Source organism: Anolis sagrei, chromosome 4, assembly GCF_037176765.1.
Source record: "Anolis sagrei isolate rAnoSag1 chromosome 4, rAnoSag1.mat, whole genome shotgun sequence".
NCBI lineage: Eukaryota > Metazoa > Chordata > Lepidosauria > Squamata > Dactyloidae > Anolis > Anolis sagrei.
In genome coordinates, this window is record NC_090024.1 from 149,121,443 (window position 1) to 149,135,556 (window position 14,114).

General features: G+C 37.6%; 1 protein-coding gene across 1 annotated transcript in view; it reads left to right on the forward strand.

Annotated features, from left to right (window-relative positions):
* The window catches only part of SNX7 (sorting nexin 7), a 54,512-nt gene extending 45,218 nt beyond the window's left edge, over nucleotides 1-9,294 (forward strand). Inside the window, exon 9 of the mRNA XM_060773943.2 lies at nucleotides 7,886-9,294. Within this exon, the coding sequence (XP_060629926.2) occupies nucleotides 7,886-7,969 (84 nt within the window). The 3' untranslated portion in view covers nucleotides 7,970-9,294. The remainder of the gene's footprint in view (nucleotides 1-7,885) is intronic.
* The last annotated feature ends 4,820 nt before the right edge of the window (nucleotides 9,295-14,114 follow it).

Sequence of the window (14,114 nt, forward strand, 5' to 3'; positions counted from 1 at the left end):
AATAGGTAGTTCTTTTTCAAATAAAAGTTAAAGTACAGTATTCTCATTTCAAAAGGAACACCCCCTTCTCTAAGTATAGAGTGGTGAAGGGCAAGAGTTTAGGCCATCTCAAGAGAATCTTTTAAAAGCAACACCTCTTTTCTCCCCATGCTCTTTTCAGGGAAAGTGTAAAAAGTGTAAAAAGCTACCACCATTTCATCACCCAGGAATTCAAAAAGGCCAGAAGCCACCCCACGATGGAAAGAGTGGAGGGGATCTGTGCTTCTTTTGGGTTTTCCCAGGGTTGACAAAGCTCTTATCTTTCACCACTCTATTCAGAAAATGTGATGGTTCTATTTTTACTAGGAATTAAAGCACAGTACTTCCATTAACCAATGGATAATTTGATTCTGGGTTTTTTGGGGACAGTTTTTACACAAATTTCTAGACTTATTTATTTATTTTATTTACAGTTCTTATATTCCGCCCTTCTCACCCCGCAGGGGACTCAGGGCGGATTACAGTAAACACATATATGGCAAACATTCAATGCCAGTTTGACAGACAACAAATACAGACAAATACACCAAGGCTATTTAACTTTTTTCTGGCCGCCAGGGGAGCTGCTGCTTTTCATCGTCCATCAACGACACCGATGAAGTTCTTCCGCATTCCACATTCCCCGGAGTCTTCTTTCTTTATGGCCTCATAAATTAGTTAAATTCAGCCTCCCACACTTTAAGGTGGTACCTTATTTTCCTACTTGACAGATGCAACTGTCTTTCGGGTTGCAAAGGTCGACAATGGGCTACACAATGGCTGGACACCCACTCCAGCCCGGGCTGGCCTCGAACTCATGACCTTTTGGTCAGAGTGATCTTAATACAGCTGACACTCAGCCAGCTGAGCCACAATCCCGGTGCGAGTCTCAGTATATACAATATATTCTAAAGTGTGCTAGTGTGAAGCACTTCCTTTGCTAGGGCACAGCACCCAGTGTTTGCCATTCTCATTATCTCCTGTGCTTCTGTCTCACACATCCCATTCAATTGCATTCTATGTCTCTTCCCACCATTCGATGGGCTAAGTGGAGTTGATGGGAATCCAATTTTATCTGGAAACCATGTTTAGCAAAGTTTTTAGCTATATCTGCAAAAGAGTGCTGGTGTCTCACTAAACTACAACTCTTGGGATTCCATAGCATTGAACCAGGTCAATTAAAATTATGTCAAACAGCATTAATTCTACAGTAATAAACAAACAAACAAACAAACAAACAAACTTTAGTTATACCCTGCCACCATCTCCCCAATGGGGACTCAGCGCGGCTTACATGAGGCCAAGTACAGGTGCACCCTTGGACATGAATCGGCAGGTTCCAAATTATGAAAAAAGAGAGTCCACCTAAACATTAGAAATACCTGGAAAAAGTGGTAGGCTCTCCATCTTTTAGAATTTTTCAAACAGAGGTTGGATTGGCTTCTTCTGGGGTTGCTTTCATTGTATTTTCCCGCATAGCAGGGGTTTATTCTAGATGACATTTGTGGTCCCTTTCAACTCTTAAGGTTTTGTCATTCAATGAACCAAATTTACTGATGGCCTGAGCTCAAATTGGCAGCTTAATTAGCAGGAAAGGCCTGTGATGTACCACTGAGCTGTTGAACATCACAAACATAATTGTCACACGGCAATCCAAATTGAACAGTCAGTGATGGTATCCCAGTTGTCCTTGATAGCTATCTGGACATAATGTTTTTGAAACTGCCAGTCGTATGGGGAACAGTTGCAATTATCCGACATCGCCACTTTTGTTGGATTACCAGCAGGAATGTTGTGTAAGACATGAGCAAAATAGGAAATGGCATCACATAGAACAACAGTGTTAAATGATTCATTTATCAGTGACAAAACAAAAGTTTTACATTTTAAAATATAATAAGTGGCATATATTTGAAGCCACTATATATTGCATCCTTTTGCAAGGAACATTTAAAGCTTCTTTTTCCTTATATAAGTTATTCAATTTTTGAAGCTTATCCTCATTTATATAATCAAATGTGTGTTCCAAAATTCAGATGCTTCAGTAGCTTATTTTGTTGTCTGTGATCAGAGTGCAGCTCCAGCTGACAAGATATATAATTAACCACACCAATACAAAAGTAGGTCTCTGTGCCTCGGGCTCCATTGCTTTCTTTTACAGAACATCAGCTGCAGAAGTGACATTACTTTTGAGGCATGCGTTTCAGTTGCCCTGAAATTGTTTTATTCCAGTCCCTTGGCATGAAAAAGGGAGATGTTTGTTGCAACTAAAAAGCTTCATTAAAGCAAACTAACTGGAGAGATAAAAATGCAAAGAGGAGTTTTGGAATCCTTTTTTTTTTTTTTTTGCACATATGGGACTGGGTATGCAATTTTGAATCTAATTACACTTCTATGTTGTTATGGGTCACACAGACAAAAAAGATAACTGCACAAAATGAGAAGGCCTAAAAAAGTACATGGTCTCATTTGCAACATCATCGCAAGGTACAATGGATGAACTACATAATTCGTTTGGGTGGTGGGAGTAACCTGGGCAATGTTTCAGCACTGCAGACAGCTACGTGTTTAGTTCATTGGCATCCTGTTGCATGTATGAGCAAAGAACATAAAGTTTTTTTAAAAATATGAGGTGATTTCTGATCCAACAAACAATTAGACATGCCAGGGCAAGCTGATATCAATAAAGAATTATCTTGGGCTGTTATATGTTAAGGAAAGCATTACAACTGCATCTTTCACGGCAGTTGTGGCTACTAAAGAAACGTCCAATTTAGTCGTCTTTCTTTATGTCTCGATAAATTGGAGGCAATCATCAAGCTGGGACCAGTGCTGAATACACAAGGCTACATTCTGCATCCTTGTACATTAATATGGAATGACTGTCACCCCAGATTCTGTATTTAAAATAATTAGCATCCCCAACATGATGAATATTGATGTTTATGCAGTGTATTTTCTTTTTTTTCTTTTTTTTTTTTACAAAAACTCAACATATTGCATTGAAAATATAATAAAAGATGCACTCAGAATTATTGAATTCTGAATCTATACCTTTTTTTTTTGAGAACTAGAACTAGGTGGAGCTCTCAGTTTTTTTCCATTCAAAAATCAACTCCTGGATTTTCCTCTGATCATATAAATATTCTACCCATGGTGATAAGTTACTGAATTATTTGCATTTACTTTTGGATTATTTAATTAATGATCTGGTACTTTGTATACTAGACAATTATGTATATTAGGAATTGGGAACCAATCCTCCCATATTAATTGGATTGCATCTCCCATCTCCTATCATCCCTGACTATGCTAGGCTGATAGGACTTGTAGATCAATAGTATCAGAAGGGCCACACAAATCCCAAACCTGATATATATTATGTTTTCCAAAGATGAGCTCTGAAATATGTCTTTAAGTCACCTATCAATTTACAGTAGCCCCATGCATTATACTGGGTTTTCTTAGCAAGGAATACTAAGAGGTGGCTTTGTCAGTTCCTTCCTCAGAAGTATAGCCTTCAACATGTGGCATTCCTTGGTGGTCTCCCATCCTATCATATAGGTAGATAGATAGATAGATAGATAGATAGATAGATAGATAGATAGATAGATAGCTCAAACAATGTGAGAAAGAATGGGAAAAAAAACTAAACATGGAATATCAATATTATTTCCAATGGAAGTAAAAAACAAATATGTCATAAAGAATAATGCCTGCTTCTTGACTGATTTTGCTTGCGTTTTGAGCCTTTATGTCCAGTCTTGCATATATCTACTCATAAGTAACTTCTACTAGGTTCACAGAACTATTGTATTTTATAGTGAGTCAGGTCTTCTCAAGATATGTCTGAGGTAAGATAGTATCAGTGTAGTCATCTTGGGGTAGTTCAGGCTTCATTTGCTCTAGGACCCATTGTCTTTTTTCAATTTATGATATCCATTAAACTCTTCTCCAGCACCACAGTTTTTTCACTGTACAGCTTTTACAATATAATATAATTAGGGCTGGGCGGTTTCGTTTCGTTAATTCGTAATTCGTCAAAAATTTGTTATTTTTTTTGTTAACGAAGCGATAACGAACCATTCTGGAGCAACTTAAAAACGAAACGAATTTTTCAATTCGTTTCGTAAATGCTTCGTATTTCGTTATGTATTCGTTTCGTTATTGGTTTGAGGTCATTTCATTATTATTTCCGCATGTCTGGGGCAAGTTTTATAGTTGTTTTTTGTTTAATTAGTGAAAAAAAAATATAATATCACACCAACAGTCAACAACAGAGGGAGAGGGAAGCTTCAGAAGTTTTTTTAGCGTATTGCGCGATCACGGCCGCCATTAACGAATCGATTCGTTATTGTTTCGTTATTGTTTTGTAATTTTTTTTACCATTCACAAAATTTCGTAAATATCGAACTTTTTTTAAGGAAAATTTCGGAATTCTTTTAAATATCGAAACGCAAAAACCCCCAAAAAACGAATCGATTTTAGAAACAAATTTTTCCGTTGTTACCCAGGCCTAAATATAATCAAAGGCTGCAGTTCTATGATCCAATCTTCCCTACTATGGCAACCTCCAAAAGTGCTAGATTACAACTCCCATAACTTCTAGTCTGGTGATTATAGGAGGTCCAGCCATTTTGGGGGAAACTGTTACACACACGTAGGGATAAGACCTACGAAACTCCATTGGAATGGTATTACATTATTCACAGCGGTTTTGAGTAGATCTATTAAAAATCAGCTCCCAGTGAGCTCTTACAGGATTTGCTTCCAAATAAGTATAGGGGGAAAAAAATTGTTACTGTATCAGGAGAAAGACTGGTCTCTAGCAGTATGTAAATATTGTGGCACTTACAGCAGTAATACTGTTCTTATGGGAGGGGGGGGGGTAGGTCCAAGTTGGATCCTATATTGGTTTTTATATTCCTCGTCCTGGAGCTTTTTTTTTTTTTTTTTACAGTAAAGTTCTGTAAAAGTCTACTCAAAAATAAGTCTTGGGGACTTAGAATCATAGAATTGGAAGACAGCACAAAAGCCATCCAGTGCAAGTTCCTGTTGGGCAAGAATACACAATCAAATTACATATGGTCATTCAGCATCTGTTAATAAAAAAAAACTCCTAACAAAGAGATGCCATTGTACTCCAAGACTTGAGGGGGCTCACTTCTAGGTACATATAAGAGGACAGCCATAAGCTGGAATCTTGTTTTTTTATATATATATATATAGCATCAGCATAGGTGTTGTCTGCAGAAGAACAAAGCACCCAGGGATGCAGGGGCCATGTAGGAAGAAAGATGTAGGAGAAATAGGATGCTCAGAACCTACAGCTTTATCCGTTGTTCCTCACCAACACCTAACAGACCTTGAAAAGTGCTAAGGCTAGCATAATGCACCAAAGGTATTCCTTCTATATTTATCTTTTGGTGCATTCTGTGATTGCTTGTTTCATTTGGTGCTTTTTTTTTTTTTTTTTTGGAAAAGACTGCCAGGAGATGGAATAAATCAAACTAATTATGGCTTTGGGGAAAACTACTTCCTTCTTCTCTTTCCCAAAAGAATTTGATATTACCATATTTCCTTACCAGAAAGCCCAACCTTGGCATGAAAGAACTGACAGAATATAGAACTCTCCCTGGGAAAAACTTCACACATTATGTGTCAGCAAATTTCAGTTTGTTTCATCCTTGTCAATGGTTGAGCCAACATCTGGAATTTCCTTCTCATAGATATAATCTCACCTTACAGAAGTTGATTCAGACCTTATGGTTTAGGATAGCATTTAGGGTTGGATACAAACTACATATACATAGAGGAGATCCACTAGGCTGCATTTAGTATTGAACTTCCACTAGAAGAAAGCAGAACCCAGAAAAAAATGGGACAGTCCATCTTCCCACTATAGCCCCCAAACTCCTAAAGTTGGTTTTGTGTCTGGTTTGGAGGTAACAGAGAACTGTAGGACAGCTTATAGAGTTGGGTATGTTTATTTTGGAGAAGAGAAGATGGAGATGATGATAAATACCTGACGGGATAGCATGTGGAAAATGGTGTGAGTTTATTTTCTGTTGCTCCGGAAACTAGAACTTGAACCAATGGAATTTAAGGGGGTGCACTCTCCTTTTTTTTAAGTGTTTAAACATAGCTTGGACAGGCATGCTTCAGTGGTGCTTGTACATCCTTGCACGGCGAGAGATTTGCCTAGATGACTCTTGCAAGGCTTTCCAACTCAATATTCTATAATTCTTTGATTCTATTCAGGGATAGTGGAGGTTGCTCTAATCATGTTTTTCCTGGAGTCCTGTGGTAAAGTGAAGACTAATTCCTAATGAAGTTTTATCAATAGGCACAATAGATGTGTTTGGTGTAAGAGGAAGTGCATCTACAGAGAAGGGAACACACTGGCTTTTAAATATTCTTTCATTAAGGAGTTTCCTTTCCAAGAAGTTCTATTACTTGACGTTTTATTGCACTGTTTTAATACCAGTTATTATAGTAGCCATCAATACAGGATTTTCAGCTAAAAGGTAATAGAAATAAGAAGTCTATTTAAAGGGTTTTCTGAAGACAGGGTTTTTTAAATATTTTATTGGATTTTAAAGTTTGTAAGCAACAAAAAGAGTTAGATTTCCATTATTGTGTATTGGAATGTCAGCAGAACGCACCATGATATGTGACCAAATTTGCAAGAGTTTTCAATCAATGAGCAATGGATGGTGATTGTTTATCTTTACAACCTTAGTGAGCTACATCACCCTTTATTAGATTTACATCTATAATCCAGTTTATAGGATTTTACAAATACAAGATGGGGTGGTCAGTACAACTACTTGCCAACATAGAACTGCAGATTTGTGCTTTTGTTATTAAATGAACATACATTTATGCCATAATTAGAAATAGTAAATCTTCTCTTCCTGTTGGAGAAAAAAATCTTGGATATTTACATATCCATCCTATGAATGTTTGTACCAGAAGTGAATGTTTAGAATCCTTGGGAAATCTGACTTGACCACAGTAGTCCATGCTCTGGTTACATCCCGTATAGACTATTGCAATGCACTCTATGTGGGGTTGCCTTTGAAGACTGACCAGAAGCTTCAAATGGTCCAACGGATGGCAGCCAGATTGCTAACAGGAGCAGTGCTCAGGGAGCATACAACTCCTCTGCTGTGCCAGCTCCATTGGCTGCCAGTTTGCTACTGGGCACAATTCAAAGTGCTGGCTTTAGCCTATAAAGCCCTAAACAGTTCTGGCCCAACTTACCTGTCCTAACACATCTCTCCTTATGAACCTTCCAGGACTTTAAGATTGTCTGGGGAGGCCCTGCTCTCAAACCCACCTTCATCACAAATATATCTGGTGGGGACGAGAGATAGGGCCTTCTCAATGGTGGCCCCTTGGCTGTGGAACACGCTCCCTAGGGATATCAGATTGGTCCCTTCCCTTTTAACATTCCGAAAAAAAGTCAAAAAGCTTTTTGAGCAAGCGTTTGCAAATGCATTGTATTAGACATAGGAAAATAGAACGACTGGACGATGTGACTGGACAATGTTTTTAACAAGGAGACACCAATGATATATGTTATTATTGATCTTGCTATGGTTTTCTATTTATGTTAATGTTTTAAATTGTATTTTATGATTTTGGGGGCATTGAATTGTTGCCAACTGTAAACCGCTCTGAGTCGCCTGCGGGCTGAGAAAGTCGGTATATAAATATAATAAATATAATAAATAAATATTTAAATAAATAGATAAATATTAATGAGTCATAAACATTATTTCTGTTACTAAATGACATGCATGTTGGAGTATCTTTATCAGTTTATGAAAACTAATCTTAATTTTTCCCATTTTCTACTAAGTGCCTAGCTAACTGGGAGTCCTTCTTGTCATCTCAAGCAACATCCGACATTTCCTTGGAAGAACAATCCGAAGATCAGACTTGACTTCTTCTTACAAGGATCCATCTTCCCTCCTTGATATTGACACTTGCCAAAGAATTATATATATAGAAGATCAAATCCAATTATCCCATATAACTAAGATGCAATGGCATGTTGAAAAGAAATGTATTAAAGTCTCAGGTATCTGGGTTGCATCTGAATTACTGAAAAGAGGAAGACACCAAGTTCAGATATAACAGAGATTGAGAAAGCTTGCCTTGTTCCTTAGAGGTCTCCAAAAAGTGGAATGTCTGAGATATCCAGATTCTTTTCGATATGAACCCCATGAGTGGAAGAAAGCAAGGAATGAGGGTGGCATATTTTTATTCTTCAGGACTAATTTAAATTTCCCCCTTTGTTGGTGGGTTCACTGCATCCAAAGCCTGGTTCTAGTTCCAAAGCCTTTCCTATACACCAACTGTTGCCAGCCTTTCCCCTCTCCTAATGTTGGGGTTTTGATATTCTGAAAATAAATGATACAGATCTTTCTGTAGGAACTAGGGGAGAGTTTTCCTGGCTATTTTATGAAGATGGTTCTTTCTTTTCAGCCTCAGAAAAGAAAACCTGGCACCACAACCTTTGGTTTAGCACGACAAGAATGAATTTGTGGTTTATACACACTCCATCCCTGTTCTCTAATTTTCCTCTTCTCCATGAAATTTAAGTTAAAAACCTTAGCATCTTAACTTCACCAGAGTTTAAAATTATATTCAAATTCTATATTAATGACAGTTTCTTTGGGAACGCAATCTTCTTAAATTATGTCTGAGCCTGGTTTCTTAGCATAGTCAAAATTAACTAGTTTTTCATGGATTCAAATAGCAAGAAAAGACATAAAGGAAAATTTCTGACAGTAAGTGCTATTTGAGAGTGGAATAAACTGATCAGAGGGTGGAAACTCTCTTTCATTGGAGGTTATTAAACAGAGGTTGATGTCCACCTTTCAGGGATACCTTAGTTGTGTATTGGTGCAAGGCAAAGAGTAGGATTGCTTAACTTTTCCAACTTTTACAATTTTGTATGGTTGTATTTGGACAAAATAACATGACATTTATGAGAAACACAAACAAAAGCTTCTAAACTTCTGGTCACACCAGAAGATGAAGGCAGTATGTGAGATACAGACTGGTGTATGTTCTTTCTTGTCATTCTAAACTATGGTAGTTTGTTGTTCAAACTGGACAATGAGTAAGAAAAAGAAAAAACCTTAATGATTTTCTGCATATATATGATGTGTGTTTTTAAAATGCCATGTAATTTGGATATCAAATAGCAGTATTTTAAATATGTAAAAAATCTCCAATTTAGGTAATAAAATAATAATAGGATTTTTCATCTTTCTTTTTTATTTATAATTTAATTTTGGTATTTATAAAAAAACTTTATAATAATGCTGAAGTTAAATTATTTCATAGCCAATGTTTTGTAATACTGTAAGACTAAACTGATAAAAAATAAACATTACAGGCTTTCATTAATTTATCAGTAGATTAGTCAATTAAAACTTTTTATATGGGAGGGGCCACTTTTTTCTGCCTGTTCTATCATTCAAACAGAGAATATATTTTTCCTAAAAAGAAAATATTAAGATTTTTTAAAAAAATGACTAATAATTCACATGGTTAAATGCTGAAATGTGTTCCATTGATTTTTTAAATCTCAAAAATATATCTACCATGATTTTTTTGTAATATTTACAGAATTACAAACCTTCTTCTTACCAGTCAAATCCCATGAATTTGTGTAGCATTTGCAAAATTATGAACCCTCTTCTTACCAGTCAAGTCCCACGAATAGAAAGAAGAGAAACTATGGTTGAGGATTTGCCGGATTTAAAAGTGCTGCTAGACTCAGTGCAGCAAAGTGGAAAGCAGTGAGGGTTTCCTCCCTTTGTGAGCCATGCATTTCCACTTTCAAACTTACCCCATTGATTCCAATGGAATTTAATTAACCAATGCCAGCTCCAGGAATAGTGTAGAATTGCTGTTGGTTTAGGGAAGTAAGTTTGAGAAGGTTAGAAATAATTTGGGGGTTGTGTGTCCAGACCTTCCTCAACAACTGTAGAAGGGGAGCCGGGAGGACATTGCCATCTTGTCCCCTGTGACATCAGCGCCCCTCCCCTAGCAATAATGTAATATTATGTAGTACTAGTGTTATGAATGATGTAATAGTACTATGCTAGTTATGTATTATGTAGTATGTTGTATGTACTTATGACTTGTAAGCCGCTCTGAGTCCCCTTCGGGGTGAGAAGGGCGGCATATAAATGTCGTAAATAAATAAATAAATAAGTACTAGCTTTTGCCATTACTAATGTTGACAGGACAGTGGAGGCTTCCCACGGCAGCTGTGAGGGAATTTTTGAAGTCTGATCTCCCTTTCTGATCCTCCTTTCCACCCTGAAACAACCAAAGCATCTTTTGGCTCATCCGAAGACTTTCCCGTGACTATAGAACTGCAGTCTAATTAAACATTAAATATTTTGACAAGGCCTATAAATGGTGTATTTCTGCAAATAATAGCATATGCTTAAGACACTCTGACATCTATCAGATCTATGCTTGCTGATTTAGCTGGAGTTTTACTCTTCCTTTCCCTTGTGTAGCACAGGAAAGCATAAAGCATCAGTAGTGATCTATTTTAACAACATTGTGCAAAGAGCTAGGATTCCATACACAAGAGGATTGTTTGGAAATGCAACAGCTGCCAGATAGTGTGGACCAAATCTCTGCATTCCTCAAAAGACACTAGTGACAAGAGTTTGGATGTGTCTATGTGAGTAAGGAAACCTGACCCCCACCTCAATTCCATTTCTCACTATTTGTACAAGGTTTACCGACTTCCTGTGAATATTAGTTTTTTTACAGTTAAACTGACATTGCTCCACTTGAGGCAAAATCAGCGGATACTCTAGAACATGCTGGAAACTAACCCATGGCTTCAAGACAGTCTTGACAGTGATACCTGGTCCATTTCAGACAGATCTGCTGTCCAGACTGGACTTCAGTACCATCACCTATGCTCATCAGCATAGGGAAAGGAGCTGGATCATGCCCATATTGCAACTGCTGCCATTTCCAGTGAGCCAGAGAGCTCCATTTGAATTCCTAGACATCAGCAAAGGAATCCACGTGATCAGTAAAAAGAAGGGGAGATCACTTCCCTCCATTCTTGCTGGTCATGCAAGCACCTCTACTGATGTCAGATTGGGATGCCTGTAATGGCCAGAAGCTTGGCTGGAGCATTATGGTTGGCTGGAAGCAGTGGCAACTGTGACACAGAGAGTTAGGGACCAACACAGTCTCTACACAGCTGGACCATGTGAATGCCAACATGGCACTACAGTGGGTTCAGACAGTTGCATCTGGCCCCACATTTAGAAGCCAATGACTTGTCATGTGTCAGATTGTCTCTCTTGTGTAATCACTAGTCTGACTACCTTCATCCTCTCTCCCCAGCAGCTTAGATCCAGGTAAGTAAACATTTTTATACGTCTTTACACAACTGCAGCTGAAATCCATGGCAGATTTAAGGCCAAAAAATAAGCAACCTTCATAAAACGCATAATGTGTGTAGCATTCTCTTCTTTCAAGTTCAAGGTTTGCTGTGGGGGGAAAAACCATTTCCAACACTGTTGTTTCTTTGAAAAATATTTGTCTTCTTATCTTTTTCCAATTCACATTTCTGTTTTCATTATTCAACAAAGCTGTAAATTAGGGAAGGGAGAATCTCATTAGCAACCTACAAACATGAAGCTCTTGCATATCACAGCATTGTCTGTTCTATAACCTTCCTTCTTTCTAACACTTGTGCATAAATTATACTAGTCAGTTCTTGTTCTCATGATTCATTTATAGTGGTTATTATATGGCACAGAGAAGGGTTTTTATCATCAAACTGCCACTAACATTTTTAAATATGGTGTGTTTATATTTATGGCTTTTCTGGAGTTGTTTTTTTATGTCAATTTATTACTCATCCAGCCATGTTTCTGGAGATTCATTTTCTTTAAGTATTTATTCTTGGGTGTCAACATTTGTTTCTTCTTAGTTCACAGCTCACACATTTCAAGTGGCCTTTTTAACACCTTAGCTGCCAACTTACTTTCATGGAAATGTTCTGTTGTTCTACTGGCTTTATTTTAACAATAGTAGGAAGGTGGTTTGGCTTTTAAAAAAACTGAAGTAAACTAAAATAAGAGAGTTGACATTTTGGTTACTGGTGTCTAAGAGAGCAAATTTTACATCTTCAATCAGCACAGAAGTCCAGTGTGTGGCCTTGGGCAAGTCACACAATTGCAGGTCAAAAGGAGGCAATGGCAAGAAAATCTCATGATGGAATTATCTTAGGGGTGCCTTAGGAAACAATTTGAAGGCACACAGCTATAAACTACACCCTGCCAATTTCAAAATCATACTGGAAGGATCTTCTATGTTCCACTTGGACTACACCTGGGGTCAATTCATAAAGGGAGATTTTGATTGTATTGCAGGGAAAGGTTTTCTATAGAACTAGTTAGCTAAAAGGGTGATGGATTGTTTGCCTCAAGGCTTTAAAAGAAAAGCTGGGATGTCATCGAGGTTGTCCCAGCTCTGGCCCCACATATTCTGTCCCAAGCAAAATGTTCCAAGTCTGGCAACAATCAGGCTTCCAGGAGGAAGTGCCACTGCAGAAAAGGTCCTCTCCCATATTCTTCCACACTGGATTTCTCCTATTGATGGGACACAATTGATGGGACACAGAGGAAGGCCCCTCCAATAGATCTCCATTCTCAGGCAGGCATAAAGAGGCAGAGAGTTCTGTCAGAGTTCCATCAAATATCAAGATCCCAAGCCATTTAAAGCTTCAAATGTCATTACCATGGGTTTGAATTCAAAATAGAAATTTATTGGCAGCTAGAAATGTATTGGAAACTCTTCGCAACTCATTGTTTGCTTGGAGCAGCAACATTTCTTGAGATGGCCCTTGATATTAATGTTTGCTCAATGCAACCTGTATTTACTTATATGCCTGAGTTGGGAAGAAGTAAATTTACCCATTCTTTCTATTTCTAATAGTGCAAATCTGAGAAGCTTCTATAGGAATATTCCATTGAAATGCAAAGTAAACAGCAGTGCTCTGGAGGCTTCAAAAGGAAGATTGCTCTAGAAATGAGCTTTTATGGTGCAGTTTGAGCAACCATTCAGTGGAAACATTGGAAGAACACTTCTCATCTTTGGCCTTGCTGGTTCTGACACCTATGTCACAGGCCCACTTCCTTCCTTTTATTTATCACTCCCTGGGCTTGGGACCGGAATTAGTTGCTGCAGCTACCATCTGTCCATATTTGTGAGTTACACTTTTGGAGAGGATAAAAGAAGGTGACGGGTAGGAAATAAAGGCCAGAAATCACCAGTTTGAAACAACCGCTTCAGATTTTGAGACACTGTTTCAGAAGAGATATAGTTAAACAAAAGAAGGAATGAGAAAAAAAGGAAGGGAGCAGAAAAGAAAGAGGAAAGCCAATATTTGTATATATTATCCAATCACTTTTCATTTTAGAAATATAATTTGCTTTTGAGTTTAATTTATATATGCATAGCTCTTATTTCTTAACCATTAGAAGTTGGCCCTCATTTTGTCCAAATTGTTTCACAGAGGGAAATTGGATTGTTATTTTGTCTGGAAGTGTAAAGGTTACTTTGGGGGATTCTCTAGTTTTGTTCCTTGGAGAGCCAATGCTTTTAGTTGGCAGAGATGATAAAAATGATTGGTTTGTACATCCAGCTTAGTACTGTGACCTTTTGGTATGCAGTGAAGTCAAGAGAAGCTCATTTCCCCTTATTTTACAACTCAAGTCCTTTCAACTATGTCCTTCTCAATACCACTCTAACAATATCAGCAACAGTACATTTACTCTTCATATTTATATACATTTTGAGAGCATGAGTGATTGGCTCAAAGCCATAGCATCATGGGTTGTACTATACACACAATTAATTCTGGACAGTGGTCACTTAATGAGAGAAAGCCCCCCAGGACAATAATAAAAAAGATGATTTCTAAGAAAACTGTTTAGAGTGATACAATGCCTTGGACTTCTTGGTACTTCATAGATAGAGGAATATTATTGATGGCAGAATTTAAAATATAAACTGTTTATTCATCT